At 45.9% G+C, this 20,672-nt stretch overlaps 1 protein-coding gene and 1 long non-coding RNA gene across 8 annotated transcripts in view; one reads left to right on the top strand and one right to left on the bottom strand.

Moving 5' to 3' along the window:
• Positions 1-6,593, top strand: part of LOC149125733 (uncharacterized) — a 33,804-nt gene extending 27,211 nt beyond the window's left edge. Inside the window, exon 2 of the long non-coding RNA XR_016237384.1 lies at positions 6,448-6,593. This is a non-coding gene — a long non-coding RNA (uncharacterized LOC149125733). The remainder of the gene's footprint in view (positions 1-6,447) is intronic.
• On the bottom strand, positions 1,533-20,422 carry LOC138850367 (uncharacterized). 7 transcript variants are annotated; one of them, XR_016237376.1, is made up of 4 exons: positions 20,265-20,422; positions 16,529-16,730; positions 4,827-5,462; positions 1,533-4,384 (listed from the first exon to the last, which is right to left on the bottom strand). XR_016237376.1 is itself a non-coding variant. In XM_089337413.1 (4 exons), the coding sequence occupies exons 1-2, from the start codon at positions 7,276-7,278 to the stop codon at positions 5,287-5,289; spliced, it is 1,140 nt and encodes a 379-aa protein (XP_089193539.1). In that variant the 3' UTR covers positions 1,533-4,384; positions 4,827-5,066; positions 5,160-5,286. The 7 variants fall into 7 exon arrangements, 5 of the variants coding, with proteins under 5 accessions (XP_089193539.1, XP_069932900.2, XP_089193540.1 ...); XM_089337413.1 differs by lacking the exons at positions 16,529-16,730; positions 20,265-20,422 and adding an exon at positions 6,315-7,278 and having other exon boundaries at positions 4,827-5,066; positions 5,160-5,462; XM_070076799.2 differs by lacking the exons at positions 16,529-16,730; positions 20,265-20,422 and adding an exon at positions 6,315-7,278 and having other exon boundaries at positions 4,827-5,042; positions 5,160-5,462.
• Positions 20,423-20,672: the final 250 nt, after the last annotated feature.

Here is a 20,672-nt window from a genome sequence, read left to right as displayed (position 1 = left end):
AATAATTTATATTCTAATAATAAAATTCCCAGAACTTAAATCCATCCTAATATTTACAAAGTTTTTTTCTTTACTCATGTATTTATTTGAGAGGCAGAGAGAGATCTCCCATCCTCTGGCTTATTCTAATGGCTGCAATAGCCAGAGCTGGGCCAAACCAAAGCCAGGAACCTGAAACTCAGTCTGGGTCTCCCTCATGGGTTGCAGGGACCCAAGTACTTGAGCCATCATCTTCTGCCTCCCAGGGTGCATGTTAGCAGGACACCAGGATGGAAATTGGAGCTGGGACTCCAACAAGGCCCTCTGATATGGGATGCAGATGTCTTAACCCCTGGGCCAAATGCCCACCTCACTAGTTGTCTTTTTGTCATGTAAAATACTTTTCTTTCCAAGCAGCCAATTTTACCAACTCTCCAAGAGAGTCACAGTTAGAAAGCTTTCTCTAAGTTCTGGTTATGGTAAAGAACTCACCAATTGTTTTCTACTACTTGAATGTTTCTTATTTTACTTCCAAAGGCCTGTTGCACTTGGAGGTGGCTTTTGTGTATGAAATGAGGTAGAGATCTAATTCTGGCTTTGTAGTTGTCCCAGCATAATTTCTAACTGTTCACCTTTGCTTCAGTGATTTGTCACTCTAAACATCTAGGTGCTCCCCAAACACACTTGTGTCTGTCTGTCTGTCTGTCTACTTACTGCACAGTTCTGTTAGTCTATCCATCCATCAGTTCCACAGTATTCATCAACCTTGCAGCCCAGCCCAGCTCAGTGCCCACCATCCCACAACCTTCCCAATACAGACAGTGCAGGACTCGGCCTCCCACCCTCTGCTTACCACCTAGGCTTGTCTCCCCGGATCTTCCTAACACCACAGCCCTTCCATCTCGGATAGAATGTCCCACGCCTGCTGCCCACACCAGCATGTCTGTTCTCTCCCACAGCTCTCTCTCTGCCTGGACCAGACGGATGCAGTCACAGAGAATGAAGTTCTGCACTGTATCCTTGTAAGCCACACACTACCATGTTGACTAGTAAACTAAAGCCACCCAGAGAACTGCCAGGCTCCGCCATCACCGGCCTGCCAAGCTCGCATGCAAGCTGCATCCCAGCCCAGGCGCCTTCATTCAAAGGTCTCCTTATTGGGCCCTCAGCTGAGAAACCTCCCAGGGGCCTCCACCAAGGCTTCCTTATCAACAGCCTTGGCCAACGTACCTACCTCCTGCCATCAAACTTGCCTTCGCCACTCCTGTCATTCTCCCCTCTTCCTCCTCTCCCACCTGCCTTCCCTAGACAAGTAGGAATCCTCCTTCAGATAGGATTCTCCTGTCTGCACTGTCACTCAGAACATTAGTGAGCCAGCCCCTCTTCTTTTTGCCTCTTGCTTTTACCATGGGGCTGCGAGTAAATACGATCATTGCTTCCAGCTTGGCTCGCTGTCCTCACTGGCCATGACAACACCTAACTCTTGCAGACACTCATTTTGAAAACACATGTAACTTACACGTATTTCTGTTTCAAAAGTTATTTATTTAAAGGGCAGAGTGACATTGTGTTTTCAGGAATTCTCTGAGACGCAGAAGCAGGACAGCTCCAGGACCTCCCAGCTCTGCTTTGGTTCGGGTCTGACATAGGGGACGCCATTTCCCCCTTGTGCTCGATCTTCTTCTCCAAAAGCATTGTCGACCACCCAATCTCAAGTGTGGTTTTGACTGTCCCTCGACGCCAGGATGGACCTGTTCTGGTTGATCCGGGAATGGTTGGAAACTGAGTTGATGTCAAGTCTTTGCCCATGTTTGAGTGACAAGGTCCAGAAAAGTGGCTCGCAGGCCCAGGCTGCCTGGAGTTTGTTAAAATCACTTTGGCCTGTTCCATGGCATTGGCTATCCTCTCTCAGAGGTGGGCCAGCATTATCCAGTTAGGAGTTGTACTTCAGAGACTTTCAAGGATCAGGCACAATGTTCAGAAATGACCATGCTAAGTAAAAGTAATAGTCAAATGATAAATTCAGTTTGTAAAATGGTTTAAAATCATGAACCCAAGCCTGAAGGGGAACCAGCTAAATAAATCAAAGAACTGGGTGAGACTTACTGTAGCCACTCAGCCTACTCTCAGCTCCCCCAGAATTTACATGAGTCTAGCCATCTTGTCTGCCTACTAGAGAATTAAGACTAATTCTGATACCTAAGACTACTTCAGCAAAGAAATTGAGTGAGTGTGGTTGAGTGGCAACAGCCATTGAAGTTGAATCCGTACGGGCATTTAATGTAAATTTCTAGTCATATTTGCATCAGTGACAAACTACAATTCAGATGTCCAAACAAATCTTGTTTGGCTCTTGGATCTAAGAGGGAGCTCGTGAAATGATTAGCCTGATTATGTCTTACAACACAGTCCTGTTCTTAGCTAGAGAGGTAGCCACATATTGGAGGAAACCAGAAGTCAGGATCCAGTCCAACATCAAGAGAGAGAATAACTCTAAAACAACAGACAGGGTTACACTCTACCAGCAGACAGACATCGTTTTTCTCTAAACCACTTTTCTACAGTTTCCCCTAGTTTTACAAAAGAGAATAAGAGGTAATTTGTTTATAAACTAAATTTAGTTTCAAAAGACCCAATCTGATTATTTACACAAGTGCTTTAAAAATAGCAATTAACTACATAGGAATCCCTGAATTAAAAATCTGTTGAATGGCATGGGCCTTGGGCTGAGCAGTTAAGATGCAAGTTGGGATATTCCCATCCCCTAGCAGAGTGCCTGGGCTTGAGTTCTGACTGCACCTTCAGTCCTGGCTTCCTGCTGGTGCACACCTGGGAGGCAGCAGGTGATGGCTCGAGCACTTGGGTCCCTGCCAGCCCAGGTAGCAGACCCAGGGCGAGTTTCCAGGTCCGGGCTGCAGCTCAGCCCAATCCAGGCTATCACAGGCATTCAGAGGGAGAATCAGTGGACAGAACTCCCACTGTCTGCCTTCTACATAAAGAAAAATGAAAATAAACTTCTTTGGAGGCTGGGAAGCCAAACCCAGGCAGACTTCAGCCTTCCTCTGCTCTCATCCCATGTCCGTGCTCAATGCCTCAGTGACATAACCAATGTGGGTTGTTTTATTTCTTTTTTTTTTTTAAGTTAAAACCTTTAACAAGAGCTGATTGAAGTTCACTGTTTCAAAAATCAAGTTGCAAACTTTTACTGCAAATATAAAAATGAAGTTCTTAAAACATCTCAGCTTGATCAGACAGGAAACAATTTAAAACTCTTTAAAGGTGTACTGAGAAAAACTAGGCTTTTCTTCTTAAACACATTTGTTATTACCAAAAAGGGACATCTTCAGGAAAAGATAATAAAAATCCCAAGCTGCCTTGACAATGTGCTCCAGTAATCAGGAAGGTGCAGCTCCAATTGTCTGTCCACTGCTGGGGTGGGGACAGCAGCGGGTGCTGGAGTCTCTGGCTCTGCTTTTGTTCCCGCCCCTCCTCTGGGCGTCGGTGGGAACTATGGTGGGAGGCGGCCTTGGGTCAGCTGCTGGTGCTCCTCCGTCCTCTCCAGGCTGTCTTCGGTGAGGAGTGAGTCCTGCTCCCCATCCCTTGCCCATGGTCTCGCTACTCCGCCTTCTCCCGCCACCTGCCCACCAGCACCTTCCATCACTTCTGCACGGGAGGGTGGGAACACCCTGGGCCATGTCTTAGGGGCTGCACCTGCAGAGGGTAGCGAGAACCCCTATGCGTGGACCTTGTGTGCAACAGTACGGGCCCCACGCCAAGGGCTGCATCCACAAGGGTTCTCCCCACGGTGCAGGCGCGTCCTCAAGGGTTCTCCCCAGTGGCAGCATGGGCAGTGTCTACAAAAGTTCTCCCCATGGTGGGGGTCGCGTCCCAAAGTGTTCTCCCCAAGGCGGGGTCCGTGTCCACACAGGTTCTCACCCACGGCGCAAGCCGAGTTCACAAGAGTTCTCCCCGTGGCGGTGGATGTGTCCACAAGGGTTCTCCCCAAGGCCCGACCATATCTACACTGGTTCCTGGCCGCAGCACGTTGGCTACCTTGTCCTGGAGCTGCACCAGGGTCAGCACCCTTTGCTGCCCACACCCCAGTGTCGCCCCACACTGCCGAGACCCTCCCTGGGTAATTCTGCTTATGCAGGCTGGGTACAAACACGCTTCCTCCGTGCTCTTCCCCTGGATGAACCAGAGCCGTTTCGCACATGGAACCAGTTCACTGGGTCCACCGCTGTGAGTGCTGGGTTTCGGGGGCAGCGTGCGATTGGATGCGGGTCTCGGCCTCGCTGCTGGCGGCTGCGGCTCCTCCCTGGCGTGAGCCTGGCGCTGCTCGGGTACTCACGGCTCTCTGGGGTCTGCTCTCCGCTGCTGCTAACACACTGTTTGGAATTATGCACTAGTAAAAAGAGAGAAGATTCTTATTGAACTTAGGCAAGTAAGTATATTGTCACAAAATAAGAATAGTCACAGTTTCAAATTTTGGAGGGAGGAGACAGGGAGAAAAATGTTGCCATTCTTCTCAAGAATATACTTATCAAATTGGTACAAGCTATAGATAGTTCAAGGGAAAAACTTTCCTTAAATTTAGAACACAGAACATCCTTAGAAAACCCACATCCTTGGGTATCTGTACCCACATGGGAGACCCAAAAGCTGCTGGCTCCTGACTTCAGCTTGCCCTAGTCCCAGCCCAGGGCAGCCACTTGGGGAGTAAACCAGCAAACAGACGATTGCCTGCTGTCTCTGCTTCTCTTTTTGTAACTCTGCCTTTCAAGTATATAACATCTTTTTTAAAAAGATAAATATTAAAAACAAAGATCTTCATAGAAGCAACTTACATGGAATTACAGAGTTCTTGTTAGAGCTCTTCTAGGCGTAAGGACCTTCAGGAGTCACGACTCTGCTCTCAGACACGGAAGCATGAGGTCCCCTCCTCCATGACCTCCAAGGTTTGGGTGTGATGTGACTGCACCTTGGCACGGGCAGCTTTCACGGCACAGTTTTGCAAGTACAGCCAAGATCTAGAAGGATTCATAGCACTGCTTTAAGTTACCCTGCAAGAGGGGAACAAATGAAGACTGCTTCTGATTCTATGAAGTTCTGTTTGATCCAGTTTTTGTATGAAAATCCACACATCTTAGAAAAAATAACAAATGTTTTAAAAAGCTTACCAATAATAGTAAGCATGCACCGTGTTGGCACAGTGCTGATGATCAGGAAAGCAAAAATAATAAGGGAGAAATTTTCAGCCCTATGTATTTCCTCTCGGGCTGAGGAGTTCATAGTTCTGGGTGGAAATCATCTATGGACTTTCTGATGCTGTCGCAGGTGATCAGATCGCGCAAAGCTCTTGTCGCACTTGGTACACGTGTAGGGCCGCTCCCCAGAGTGCTTCCTCTTGTGTCTGCTGAGCTCGTCCACGCGGGAGAATCTCCATGGGCATCCTTCCTCACTGCATTCATAGGGCTTCTCCCCTGCAAGAGAGACAAGGAGAGACTCCTATCTCAGGGTCATGGCGGGCAGCGCTGTGGGAAGTGACCAAGAATAACAGGGTTTGGGGCACGTTGGGAGGAAGAGTCAGAGCAGAAATGCCTGGAGGGGGTGAGTAAAAAGGAGATGGAGGGACAGAGGAAAACCATGAAGGAGGAGAGGAAGAAAGGAAACGAGGAGAAGAAAGAAGAGGAACAAGAGTGAACGGAGGGTGTCCAGGGCTGTTAGTTCTAGAATGGGGTCCATGAAGCCACAGTCCCCGTAGAGGCAGGGTCAAGAACCTGCAGAAGGGGCCAAACATATTCCTTCCTTGTTCCATCACCTGCATACAATCCATGCCACAGAACAACTCTGGCCCACGAGCAGAGCCTGTCCTAGGACTACTTTATTCACCCTGTCCTTTCTTTTTTTTTTTAAAAGAGCTATTTATTTATTTGAAAGTCAGAGTTACACAAGAGAAAGAGAGAGAGGTCTTCAACCATTGGTTTGCTCCCTAATTGTCCACAATGGCCAGAGCCATAGTGGGTAAAGCCACTGCCTGAGACACTAGCGTCCCATATGGGTACCAGTTTGCATCCTAGCTGCTCCAATTCTGATCCAGCCGCTTGCTAATGATCTAGAAAAGGCAGTGGCCCCTGCACCCATGTGGGAGACTTGGATGAAGCTCCTGGCTTTGGCCTGGCCCAGCCTTGGTCATGGCAGCCTTCTAGCGGAGTGAACCAAGAGATGGAAGATATCAGTATTTCCCTCTCTCTCTGTAACTCTTAATAAATAAATAAATAAATACATTTAAAAGGCTCAAAGCCCCTCACCCCTATGTCTGGGTCCTCACTCACCTGTGTGTTTACGCTTATGGATCTGGAGGTAGGAAGACTTTGAGTAAGATTTCCCACAGTCAGGATATGTACAGACGTAAGGCTTCAAAGGATTCAAAGGATTCTTCGGAGGCTGAAAGCGCTGGGTCTGCAGGTTCCAATTCTGCTTTTCTAAGAGTTGTCCTTGAACCAAAGAATGACTATTGGTCATCATCTGGCCCCCATAGAGAGTCTGGTCACCAGTTGGTGAGTTCATCTGGCACACATACAGGTTCTGGTCACTAGCTAGGGTGTTCATCTGGCCCTCATAGTGGGTCTGGTCACCGGTTGGTGAATTCATCTGGCGCACATACAGGTTCTGGTCACTAGCTGGGGTGTTCATCTGGCCCCCATAGAGGGTCTGATGGTCACCATTTGGGGCATTCATCTGGCCCCTATACAAGGTCTGGTCCGCAGTTGGGGTGCTCATCTGACCCCCATAGAGGGTCTGGTCACCAGTCGAGTTGCTTATCTGACCCCTATAGAAACTCTGGCCACCAGTGGTGTTGCTCTTCTGGGCCCCATCGAGGATCTGGTCACCACCGGGAGTCCTCCCATGCCGCTCTGTAAGAGTTGTCATCTGAGCTCCAGGCAGAGTCTGGTTCTCACTGGCGGTATTGATCTGATCATCCCATGTCATCTGGATCATGCCGAGGGTCCTCAACTGGCCGTCTTCACTGGACACTGTCATCTTGCCGGCAGTGCCAGCTGACTTCTGACCATCAGTCGGTGTCATCTTCGGAATGTCAGTGACACCTGTCATCTGGGAGTCTGCTGTGGGTTTGGTCTGATCAAAGGTTACTTCCTGGTCTGTGAAAAGAGTCTTACTTTGGTCCTCAAGAGGCCTATCTAGGTCCGTAACAGACGGTTGTGTGGAGTTCTGGATGAGGACGGTCCCGGGGATGTTCAGACGCTCAGAAGGCACTGTGGGGGTCAAGGTCGGCATCGCCAGGCTCTGGGCTGACTCTTGTTGGCTTCCCTCACCACAGGCAGGCAGAGGCACTGCCGGTGTTTCTGCCTCTTCCTTATGTGGCTCACAGAGGTCCTGCAAATACTCCCCTATTTCCTCAAGTGTGGGAGGGGAGTACCTCTCTGTTGTTGTCTAGTAACTGAAATAGATATTCAGCTGTAGGATCCTGCACAAAAAAAATTAGAAGGTCAAGAGTCCAGCCCCACTCAAATTCCTCACAGCTGTCTCCCTCCCTGCTGATCTCATCCTAGTCCAGCTCTTCCCCAGCCCTCGCCTTGAAGCCTGCAATCGCCTCAACTGGCCTGATACTAGAATGGACCCCAACCAGTGCACCCTCCACACAGGGAGTAACATTTCTAAAGCACACATTCTTCTAAATAAAACACGAGGAAACAATTTTAAAAGACAGAGAGACAGGGACAGCGACTCAGAGAGCACATTTTTCATCTGCTGATTTCCTCCCCAGATGCTCACAAGAGCAGAGACCGGGTCAGGTGAAAATCAGGAACCTGGAACTCAAGCTAGGCCTCCCATCTGTGTGGCAGGGACTCGAGCACTGGAGTCATCGCTGCTGCCTCCTAGGGCGTGCGTGAGCAGGAGCTGGGAATGGAAGTGGAGCCAGGACTCCAACCCAGGCATGGTGCTGTGGGATGCAGGGGTCCCACAGCACTCTGCCTGTCCTCAAAATGCAAGCTCTTCCTAAGCTATTTCTATCTACCAGTGCAGCTAGGAGTCTAGAGGAATGCTCCACTATGCCCTGCCGAGATCTCACTCCAGGGACTCTTCCAAAGATGGCCCACCTCCCCAGACGTCTTCCTGGGATTCAGTGAAGTGGATGCATTTCTAAGATTTTTACCTCATTTCTTTTCTTTCCTATCATGACTCCAGAAGACAACTTAATCTCATGTAAGAATCCAGAGGTCCACGGAGGTGAAGTGAGTTGGCCCAGGTGGAAGACTGTTAACGACCTCTCTGGCACCCAGCAGCTTGAGCTTCCTGAGAACCTAGCAGGGACTGAACTATGTCTCCCCCAGACTCCTAGGCTGAACCCTGATCCCCAGTGTGTTGGGTCTTTGGGAGGAGATTAGGCCACGAGAGGAGAGCTCTCATGAAAGAAGTGAGTGCCTTCAGGGAGGCAGAGACCAGAGTTCTTTACTTCCCCCACAGGAAGGTATAGTGAGAAGATGGCTGTCCACAAGGCAGCCAGCAAGCCCTCACCAGGCAGCGAATCTGCTGGCACCTTGAACTTGGATGTCCCACCCTCCAAAATTGTGGAGGAATAAATTTGGGTCACTTATAAGCCACCTAGTTTATGGGACTTTGTTTCTGCAGCAGAAAGAGAACAGACTAAGACACACTCCAGGAAACAGCTTCAGAGGCTGAGCTAACAGTGCACCTGGCCAAAGCTTACACTTCCGTTCAAACGGGCCATCATATACTTCCAGGCTTCCTACACTGCACACCTGCTATCCAACTTCACAGTCAGCTCCCAAAAGGCTCTAGCTTGGTAGCTTCACATTCTTCTTGCCTCTTCCCAGTTCCTGTCCTACTCTGGCCACGACAGGCCACTCAATTTTGCCACATCTCTGTCTATGCCTTGCTTGGCCCACCCCACCAAGGCCACGTTATTGCCTATCTAAGATGTTCTTTCCTAACCCTGCCATCAACCCAGGTTCTCCTGCCCTGTCCTGGCTCTCAGATCAGAGACAGCATCAGAACACCACCCCCACCCCAGGTTGTAGGCAAAACATGTGATGGGATTGCCATTGAGCACTCAAGAAGCAGGAACCACTTTCACTCGGAGGTGTGGCCAGTGCTACTATGGGGGCACACCACCAGGAGCCAGAGAATCTTTTTTTTTAATTTGGAAAATATTGATTTGAAAGGTAGAGCAGGAAGATGGTGGAATAGTGAGGGCGCGCACCGATAGTCCGGGAAAATTTAGTTTAATAAAAGTGGAGTTACGGTAGCCTTAGAAAAAGGATCAGGAAAAAATTGCAGAGGAAACTCTTCCGGATCTAGTGGCTGTGACTCCGAGGATGTACTGGGAGAACAAGGTCGCCCACCGTGCGGAAGCCGAGCCGCGGGAGCCACAGGGTCTGCGCGCCAGTGCAGGAAGGGGAGTGGATGTCACACAGACACCAGCAGGGAGAGCAGGGATGCCCAGGGCTCTGAGTCCACACATCGGCGCTGGAAGGGGAGGTGAGCTCAGTAACCCGAGACATTGGCAGGGAAACGGCGGTCAGAATCTAGAGGGGAGTGGGAAAGTTCACCAGACTGACTACAGGAGAGAAGGAAAAAACATGGAGGGGTACTGGTACAGACGAGTTTCTCTCTCCGCCATCCTTGCAAAGGTTGCAAGGTTTCAAGTTTTGCAAGAGTTTGCAAGGTTTCCAAGAGACAAAGAGCAGGCCCCCACTCTGGATTTACATAACAACAGGGGAGAGCTAAGGAACTGAGTCACTAGGATTCAGTAGCCTAGGCAACCCAGTGGGAGTCCAGAGGAGAAACAGAACCTGCACATACTCTTTGGGTAGAAGCCAGATATCGGAAGCTAAATACCATCAATTCTGCACAGCCGTGCGGTGCGGTATTACTTACCTCCTGAATAAATAAAATAAATAAATAAATAAATAAAAAGAGATTTACCAGGCATAACCTGAGGGTGTCACCTTTGCACACCTGTAACCTGGAAGAACCAAGCAGAGCTCTCAGGCCACACCCATCTTAAGCCTCCAAGGCTCCTCCAACAGCAGGCAGTCCACTTAACACAGACATGGTATAAAATAAAAAAATAAAATAATTAAAAACAAACATACACACAGTGACGACAGAAAAATTAACTATGCCAAGCAACAAACACAGAAATCGAGGGAACAAGATCAACGATGACACTATGATGCCTCCAAATAAACCAAACACCCCAAGCCAAGGTTATGAAGATGATGAGATAGAAGAAATGCAAGATACAGATTTCAAAAAATGTATGATAAGAACATTTAGAAGTTTTCAAAAGCAAATCCTTGAACTACAGAAATCCTTATTGGACTGGATTGAAAATCTCTCTCGTGAAAATGAAATCTTAAGGAAGAATCAAAATGAAATGCAGAAACTAGTAGAACAGGAAAGTGTGATAGTGAAGAGAAATCAAAATGAAATGAAGAGCTCAATAGATCAGATGACAAACACATCAGAGAGCCTTAAAAACAGAGTCAGTGAAACAGAAGAGAGAATATTGGACTTGGAAGACAGAGCACAGGAAAGCATACAGTCAAACCAAAGAAAAGAAGAGGAAATTAGAAATCTAAAAAATATTGTTGGGAATCTACAGGATACTATTAAAAAAACCAACATTCGAGTTCTAGGAGTTCCTGAAGGCATGGAGAGAGAGAAAGGATTAGAAGGCCTTTTTAGTGAGATACTAGCAGAGAACTTTCTGGGTTTGGAGAAGGACAGAGACATCCTAGTACAGGAAGCTCATAGAACCCCCAATAAACATGACAAAAGAGATCCTCACCACGCCACGTGGTAATTAAACTTACCACAGTGAAACATAAAGAAAAGATCCTAAAATGTGCAAGAGAGAAACGTCAGATTACTCTCAGAGGATCTCCAATCAGACTCACAGCAGACTTCTCATCAGAAACACTACAGGCTAGGAGGGAATGGTGAGACATAGCCCAGGTGCTAAGAGAGAAAAACTGCCAGCCCAGAATATTATATCCTGCCAAGCTCTCATTTGTGAATGAAGGTGAAATAAAGACCTTCCATAGCAAACAGAAATTCAAAGACTTTGTGGCCACTGGTCCAGCCCTGCAAAAGATACTTAAAGATGTGCTACACTCAGAAACACAGAAACACGGCCATCAATATGAAAGAAGGTAAAGGAAGAAAAACCACCAGTAAAAGAGCATGGGAAGCTCAAAGCATATACTAGAAAATATCTCTGGGAAAATGGCAGGGCAAAGTCACTACGTATCAATAGTCACATTAAACATTAATGGTCTGAACTCTTCAGTTAAAAGACACCGATTGGCTGATTGGCTCAAGGAACACAACCCAACTATTTGTTGCCTACAAGAAACACATCTCTCTAACATAGATGCATGCAGACTGAAAGTGAAAGGTTGGAAAAAGATATTCCATGCCAACAGAAACCAAAAAAAGCAGGTGTAGCCATATTAATATCAGACAAAATAAACTTTAATACAAAAACTGTTAAGAGAGACAAAGAGGGGCACTATATAATGATTAAGGGTTCAATTCAACAGCAAGATGTAACTATTATAAATGTATACGCACCTAATTACAGGGCACCGGTCGATTTAAAAGATATGTTAAGGGACTTAAAGGGAGACTTAGATTCCAATACAATAGTACTGGGGGACTTCAATACTCCACTCTCAGAAATAGACAGATCATCTGGACAGAAGATCAACAAGGAAACAGCAGATTTAATCGACACTATTGCCCAAATGGATCTAACAGATATCTACAGAACTTTCAATCCTACATCTAAAGACTTCACATTCTTCTCAGCAGTGCATGGAACCTTCTCTAGGATTGATCACATACTAGGCCATAAAGCAAGTCTCAGCAAATTTCAAAGAATTAGAATCATACCATGCAGCTTCTCAGACCACAGCGGAATGAAGCTGGAAATTAGCAACTCAGGAATCCCTAGAAAGTATGCAAACACATGGAGACCGAACAACATGCTCCTGAATGAACACTGGGTCATTTAGAAATCAAGAGAAATCAAAAACTTTCTGGAAGTAAATGAGGATAACAACACAACATATCAAAACTTACAGGATACAGCAAAAGCAGTATTGAGAGGCAAGTTTATAGCAATAAGTGCCTATATCAATAACTTGGAAAGGTACCAAGTAAATGAGCTTTCAGTGCATCTCAAGGACCTAGAAAAACTGCAAACTGCAGCAAACCAAACCCAAATCTAGTAGGAGAAGAGAAATAATTAAAATCAGAGAAGAAATTAACAGGATTAAATCCAAAAAAACATTACAAAAAATCAGCCAAGCGAGAAGCTGGTTTTTTGAAAAAATAAACAAAATTGACACCCCATTGGCCCAACTAACTTAAAAAAGAAGAGAAAAGACCCAAATCAATAAAATCAGAGATGAAAAAGGAAACGTAACAACACACACCACAGAAATAAAATGAATCATCAGAAATCACTACAAGGACTTGTATGCCAGCAAACAGGAAAATCTATCAGAAATGGATAGATTCCTGGACACATGCAACCTACCAAAATTGAACCATGAAGACATAGAAAGCCTAAATAGACCCATAACTGAAACAGAAATGGAAACCGTAATAAAGGCCCTCCCAACAAAGAAAAGCCCAGGACCAGATGGATTCACTGCTGAATTCTACCAGACATTTAAAGAAGAACTAATCCCATTTCTTCTCAAACTATTCAGAACAATCGAAAAAGAGGGAATCCTCCCAAATTCTTTCTATGAAGCCAGCATCACCTTAATCCCTAAGCCAGAGAAAGATGCAGCACTGAAAGAAAATTACAGACCAATATCCCTGATGAACATAGACACAAAAATCCTCAATAAAATTCTCGCCAATAGAATACAACAACACATCAGAAAAATCATCCACCCAGACCAAGTGGGATTTATCCCTGGTATGCAGGGATGGTTCAACATTCGCAAATCAATCAATGTGATTCACCACATTAACAGACTGCAAAAGAAAAACCATATGATTATCTCAATTGAGGCAGAGAAAGCATTCGATAAAATTCAACACCCTTTCATGATGAAAACTCTAAGCAAATTGGGTATAGAAGGAACATTCCTCAATACAATCAAAGGAATTCATGAAAAACCCACAGCCAGCATCCTATTGAATGGGGAAAAGTTGGAAGCATTTCCACTGAGATCTGGCCCCAGACAGGGATGCCCACTCTCACCACTGCTATTTAACATAGTTCTGGAAGTTTTAGCCAGAGCCATCAGACAAGAAAAAGAAATTAAAGGAATACAAATTGAGAAGGAAGAAGTCAAACTATCCCTCTTTGCAGACGATATGATTCTTTACTTAGAGGATCCAAAGAACTCTACTAAGAGACTATTGGAACTCATAGAGGAGTTTGGCAAAGTGACAGGATATAAAATCAATGCACAAAAATCAACAGCCTTTGTATACACAGGCAATGCCACGGCTGAGAAAGAACTGCTAAGATCAATCCCATTCACAATAGCTACAAAAACAATCAAATACCTTGGAATAAACTTAACCAAGGACGTTAAAGATCTCTACGATGAGAATTACAAAATCTTAAAGAAAGAAATAGAAGACGATACCAAAAAATGGAAAAATCTTCCATGCTCATGGATTGGAAGAATCAACATCATCAAAATGTCCATTCGCCCAAAAGCAATTTATAGATTCAATGCAATTCCAATCAAGATACCAAATACATTCTTCTCAGATCTAGAAAAAATGATGCTGAAATTCATATGGAGGCAAAAGAGATCTCGAATAGCTAAAGCAATCTTGTACAACAAAAACAAAGCCGGAGGCATCACAATACCAGATTTCAGGACATACTATGGGGCAGTTGTAATCAAAACAGCATGGTACTGGTACAGAAACAGATGGATAGACCAATGGAACAGAATAGAAACACCAGAAATCAACCCAAACATCTACAGCCAACTTATATTTGATCAAGGATCTAAAACCAATTCCTGGAGCAAGGACAGTCCATTCAATAAATGGTGCTGGGAAAACTGGATTTCCACGTGCAGAAGCATGAAGCAAGACCCCTACCTTACACCTTACACAAAAATCCACTCAACATGGATTAAAGACCTAAATCTATGCCCTGACACCATCAAGTTATTAGAGAGCATTGGAGAAACCCTTCAAGATATTGGCACAGGCAAAGAGTTTCTGGAAAAGACCCCGGAGGCACAGGCAGTCAAAGCCAAAATCAACTATTGGGATTGCATCAAATTGAGAAGTTTCTGTACTGCAAAAGAAACAGTCAGGAGAGTGAAGAGACAACCGACAGAATGGGAAAAATATTTGCAAACTATGCAACAGATAAAGGGTTAATAACCAGAATCTACAAAGAGATCAAGAAACTCCACAACAACAAAACAAACAACCCACTTAAGAGATGGGCCAAGGACCTCAATAGACAGTTTTCAAAAGAGGAAATCCAAATGGCCAACAGGCACATGAAAAAATGTTCAAGATCACTAGCAATCAGGGAGATGCAAATCAAAACCACAATGAGGTTTCACCTCACCCCGGTGAGAATGGCTCACATACAGAAAACTACCAACAACAGATGCTGGCGAGGATGTGGGGAAAAAGGCACACTAACCCACTGTTGGTGGGAATGCAAAGTGGTCAATCCCCTATGGAAGTCAGTCTGGAGATTGCTCAGAAACCTGAATAGAACCCTACCGTTCGACCCAGCCATCCCACTCCTTGGAATTTACCCAAAGGAATTTAAATTGGCAAACAAAAAAAGCGGTCTGCACCCTAATGTTTATTGCAGCACAATTCACAATAGCCAAGACCTGGAACCAACTTAAATGCCCATCAACGGTAGACTGGATAAAGAAATTATGGGATGAGTACTCTTTAGAATACTATACCGCAATAAGAAACAACGAAATCCAGTCATTTGCAACAAAATGGAGGAATCTGGAACACATCATGCTCAGTGAAATAAGCCAGTCTCAAAGGGACAAATGCCATATGTTCTCCCTGATCGGTGACAACTAACCGAGCACCAAAAAGGAAACCTGTGGAAGTGAAATGGACACTATGAGAAACAGTGACTTGATCAGCATAGCCCTAACTGTTAATGAACAACTTAATACATTATCCCTCTTAGTATTTTTTTTGTCTGTTCTACTTAATATGACTGGTTTAATTCTGTAATTAATACACAGTTATTTTTAAGTGTTGAAATTTAACTGAAGTGTGATCCCTGTTAAACATAAGAGTGGGAATAAGAGAGGGAAGAGATGTACAATTTGGGACATGCTCAAGCTGACTTGCCCCACATGGCAGAGTTAGAAACATACCAGGGGATTCCAAGTCAATCCCATCAAGGAGGCATGTACCAATGCCATCTCACTAGTCCAAGTGATCAATTTCAGTTCACAATTGATCATAATGAAAGGACTAAGAGTCAAAGGGAGCACATAAACAAGTCTAGTACCTGCTAATACTAACCGATAGAATAAATAAAGGGGAGAGTGATCCAACATGGAAGCGAGATACACAGCAGACTCATAGAATGGCAGATGTCCTAAACAGCACTCTGGCCTCAGAATTAGCCCTAAAGGCCTTCGGATCTGGCTGAAAAGCCCATGAGAGTACTTCAGGCATGGAAAGCCAAGACACTCTAGCAAAAAACAAAACAAAACAAAAAAACCACCTAAATGAAAGATCTCTGTGAGTGAGATCCCAGTGGAAAGAACAGGTCTTCAAAGAAGGAGCTACCTTTCTCTGAAGGGAAGAGAGAACCTCCACTTTGACTATGACCTTGTCTAAACAAGATAAGAGTCGGAGAACTCAAAAGGCTTCCATAGCCTTGGAAACTCATGACTGGAGCATAGGGAGATTACTGATGCCATAAACAGGAGTGTCAATTTGTAAAGTCAACTACAGGAGTCACTGTGCACTTACTCCTCATGTAGGATCTCTGTCCTTAATGTGCTGTACATTGAGATTTAATGCTATAATGAGTACCAAAACAGTATATTTTACTTTGTGTTTCTATGGGGGTGCAAACTGTTGAAATCTTTACTTAATGTATACTAAACTGATCTTCTATAAAAAAAAAGAAAGAAATTATCAATTCCCAACTTGACTCTCACTGGGATTAAATATGACAATAGGTCTGATGTGATTTCATCATCATTTAAAAAATCATCTATTATTTTTCATTTTATGTTTCTGTGTGGGAGCAAACTGTTGAAATCTTTACTTAATGTATGCTAAACTGATCTTCTGTATATAAAGAGAATCAAAAATGAATCTTGATGTGAATGGAAGGGGAGAGGGAGTGGGAAAGGGGAGGGTTGCGGGTGGGAGGGACATTATGGGGGGGAAGCCATTGTAATCCATAAGCTGTACTTTGGAAATTTATATTCATTAAATAAAAGTTAAAAAAAAAAAACAAAGGTAGAACAGAACAAAGAGAGATAATCTCCCATACCTTACATGGTTGCACCAGCCAGGGCTAGGCCAGGTGGACACCAGGAGCCAGGAATACCATCCGGGTCTCCCACATGGGCAGCAGTGGCCCACGTAGTTGAGCCATCATTCTGAGGCTTTCCCAGGCCATCAGCAGGGAGCTAGACCGGAAGTGGACAGCTGGAACTCCAACAGGCAAATAAAGCTGGAAAATTCACAAGTCTCTGGAAATTAAAGAGCACATTCTTGGGGCCTTTTTTCTAACTTTTATTTAATGAATATAAATTTCCAAACTACAGAAAATGGATTACAATGGCTTCCCCCCACCCATAACTTCCTTCCCACCCACAACCCTATCCTTTCCCACTCCCTCTCCTCCATCCATTCACATCAAGATTCATTTTCAATTCTCTTTATATACAGAAAATCAATTTAGTATATATTAAGTAAAGATTTCAATAGTTTGCACCCACACAGAAACACAAAGTGAAAAATACTGTTTGACTACTAGTTATAGCATTAAATCACAATGTACAGCACATTAAGGACAGAGATCCCACATGAGGAGCAAGCACACAGTGACTCCTGCTGTTGATCCAACAAATTGACACTCTAGTTTATGGCGAGAGTAACCACCCTAGGCTCCCGTCATGAGTTGCCAAGTCTATGGAAGCCTTCCGAGTTCACCGACTCTGATCATATTTAGACAAGCTCATAGTCAAAGTGGAAGTTCTCTCCTCCATCAGAGAAAGGCACCTCCCTCTCTTTTTTTTTTCAAGGGAAAGGTTTATTGGGGAACGACCAACAGACCGGAAAGCTGATTCCAGCCAAGACTGGGAGAAAAGTCACTCATCTTTTGTAGGTAGAGGGGTTTGAGGGTAGAGAGGTTTTGAACAATTACACAGCATTAACTGGGGAAGAGGAGCATCAGTACACACAGGTTGGGAGTAGAGCCATCGGTGGTAGAGTAGAGGTTATGATTACAAAGAAATGAGGCCCAAGTGCGCTAGACAGGGTCTAGAACAAAGGACAGACTCATTATTAGAGGAGCTAAGAAAGGTGCTGTCTAGGCTACAATTAAGTTTTCTGATTGAGAGGAACTAGAACCTGACAGAAGGGGCTTGAGAGTAATCTGGTGGGCTTTAGGCCTTGGAAGTTAAGAGGCCCAGACCTATCAATCTCTCCACATGGGGCCATCCTAAGGGAGGTGTGAACCTCCTAGGGGAAGGCACTCTGTTGACTTTCATTACTTAGCTGGCCTGGGAGGAGAGCTGGCCAGGTAAAGGCAGGTGGCATCTCCAACAGGAAATCTACAGTTCTGCCTGCAATGTTGCTGACCCTACTTGGCTGTCCCCTCAGCTGCGGTGGTCACTTTGGAAGCTGGGCTGAGTGAAGGGCTTTTCAGCTTAGAGCCAATAAGATCTGTGGCTCTGACCTGGGTGTCCTTCGACTCCAGGGCAGGTCCATTTCCAGTGATCCAACTCTTGGCAGAGCTGCCAGGGCTCTTCACAAGCTGACTTCTGCTGCAGTCCAGGCTTACCCCATTGAAAGCCACTGCAGTGGACTGGCCTGGTGGGTCTCCTTGAGGGCAGATCACTGTACAGAATAGCCATTAATAGGCCTGCCACCCATTGCTTCTGATGCCTGGCTTTCTTATCCTCCTGGGTTTTGTTAAAGCAGACCAGAGGATGCAAGTCAAGGGACTGCCCAAGGCCCATCTCTAATCTTCGGTGGCCTAAACTACAAGTCACAGGCATGTTCTGTAGTAGTTTTCCTAAGGTAGATGTTGCTCATGAGCAAAATTATATTCTCACTTTAAAACTTTCTTTCCCTCTGGTCTGAAAGGGAGGTGTTTTCTAATACTGTTTACTTCACTGATGGCAAAGTAAAACTAGCTAGGAAATGATCATTTAAGCTCTTATTTTGGCTATGCTATTACAGAAAAATGCTAGCCATCTCTTTTATAAGGTCTAAAGATTAAATTGTGCATCCTACAGAATCCTTCATAATAGAATTAGTTTCCTACCTTGAAGAGAATAGAGAAATGAAAGAACAAGTGGGGCTTAGAATAGAGAAATGAGGGAGCAAGTCCTAGATCGCTTGCTGACAATAGCAATATCACATGAAAACTTAGCAAACAGTTTCAACCATTAGATAACAACTTAAGAAAACATTTACCAGAAGGTCCAATGCCATCTATAAATTTTAAGAATCATGTATTTGGAAACGCCTCTTAAATATCTAACATGGTGTAGTTTGTTGAACCAGTCAACTTAAGCACACACACATAAAATGTTTTTAAATTCTTTCTACCAACAAGTTTAAAACGTATGATACAGAGATTCAGGTCACATGAATTAAAACGTATCTTTGATTAATTTTAGCAGCTTAAATTTACGGACACTCTTATCTATAAGCCAATTAAAATAAAACTCTTAATACAGAGTTTTATTTAATAAAAAAAAAAGAGCACTCTCTTATGCAAAGTAATGAATGCAAGAGGAAATCACAAGAATTTGGAAAAAACTTAAGCGGTGAATGAAACCACAACCCGTCATGCCGAATATTCTAGGATACAACAAAAGCTGCGCCAGAGGGAAATGTCTAGCTATAAACAAAATAAAGGAGACCGGCGACGCGGCTCACTAGGCTAATCCTCTGCCTTGCAGTGCTGGCACACCGGGTTCTAGTCCCGGTCAGGGCGCCGGGTTCTGTCCTGGTTGCCCCTCTTCCAGGCCAGCTCTCTGTTGTGTCCAGGGAGTGCAGTGGAGGATGGCCCAAGTACTTGGGCCCTGCACCCCATGGGAGACCAGGATAAGTACCTGGCTCCTGCCATCAGATCAGTGTGGTGGGCTGGCCGCAGCGCGCCAGCCGCGGCAGCAATTGGAGGGTGAACCAACGGCAAAGGAAGACCTTTCTCTCTGTGTGTCTCTCTCTCACTGTCCACTCTGCCTATCAAATAAATAAATAAATAAATAAAAATAAAAAAAATAAAAGCAAGACAACTCCTACATCAACAACCTAACTAATGCCAGCAGCGCTCCAGCTCCCTGCTCATGAGCCTGCAAAGGCAGCGGAAGGTGACCCAAGTCCTTGGGCCCCTGCACCCATGTGGGAGCCCTGGATGGAGCCAACAGGGCCATCTGGGGAGTGAACCAGCAGACGGAAGATCTTTGTCCCGCCCTCTCTCTCTGTACCTGTCTTTCAAATGGAAAGAAGAAAGGGAGCCAGGAAAGAAGGAAACAGAAGAGGAAAATAGAGAAAAAGCCGAGGAACCACAACAAAAGGCTTTCCCGTCGCTGCCTCCCCAGTCACTGCCGCGCCTCCTGAGTAAGGGTGTCTTAACCCAGCAGCCTCCCACGCCGCCAGGCCTCACGGAATAGTCACGGCAGGCAGCTGGCTTGGAAGTGTCCTTCCACCGTCCACAGCTGAGCACATTGAAGCCCAGGGCCGAGGCGTGGCCTGGGGACTCCTGCCGAGCAGCCAGGCCCGGGCCTCGCAGCCAGGGGACGCCAGCCCCACTGCCCTCTACATTCGCGTTCCCTGGAGGAAGGTGTGCCCTCGGCCGGACCGGTATGTGCAAGTGCCCAGAAAGGATGGCCCCGAGAGCCTGACACGAATCGAGCGCCCTGCAGGACCCCCAACTTCGTAGGCAGCGTTGCACTGCTGGGCCCCCCACACGCCCGCCGCAGCGTTTCCAGTCCCCTCCCAACGTGACGCTAGAAACCACGGGCTGGCGAGTGTGGACGCAGACTCACCAAAGCGGACGCAGAAAGAGCCCCTGGAGCAAACAGTGCGCTCTGTGGCAGAAACACAGCAGGGCAGGCTGGAGAAGCAGGAGCGCACCACCCACCGAGGCAGCCAGAATTGATCCTGTCAGCAGCAGGAGGTGCGGCCCTCCTTTTATAGCACTAGCGGGGCGGGCCGTGTGCACACCTGCTCCAGATTGGCTCCTGGGACTCGGCTACGCCTCCCAGGGGCGGAGCCCTGTGCTCCCGCCTCGCTTCCGCTCAGTTTCCAGCTGACACTGGCTTGGTGATTAAATCACTTGCCAAAGCCGATCTACCTGGCCTTGACCTCTGGCCTTGAGCTCTGGCCCCTCCCCCACCGCCCACCGTGAGTCTCCCATTGCAGCCCCAGGAGTGGGTTTTGTTGTGGCAGTCATC

The sequence above is a fragment of the Oryctolagus cuniculus genome, chromosome 7, assembly GCF_051225735.1.
Source record: "Oryctolagus cuniculus isolate XC-2025 breed Fujian yellow rabbit chromosome 7, ASM5122573v1, whole genome shotgun sequence".
NCBI classification, from domain to species: domain Eukaryota; kingdom Metazoa; phylum Chordata; class Mammalia; order Lagomorpha; family Leporidae; genus Oryctolagus; species Oryctolagus cuniculus.
This window is presented reverse-complemented; position numbering and strand designations above follow the sequence as displayed.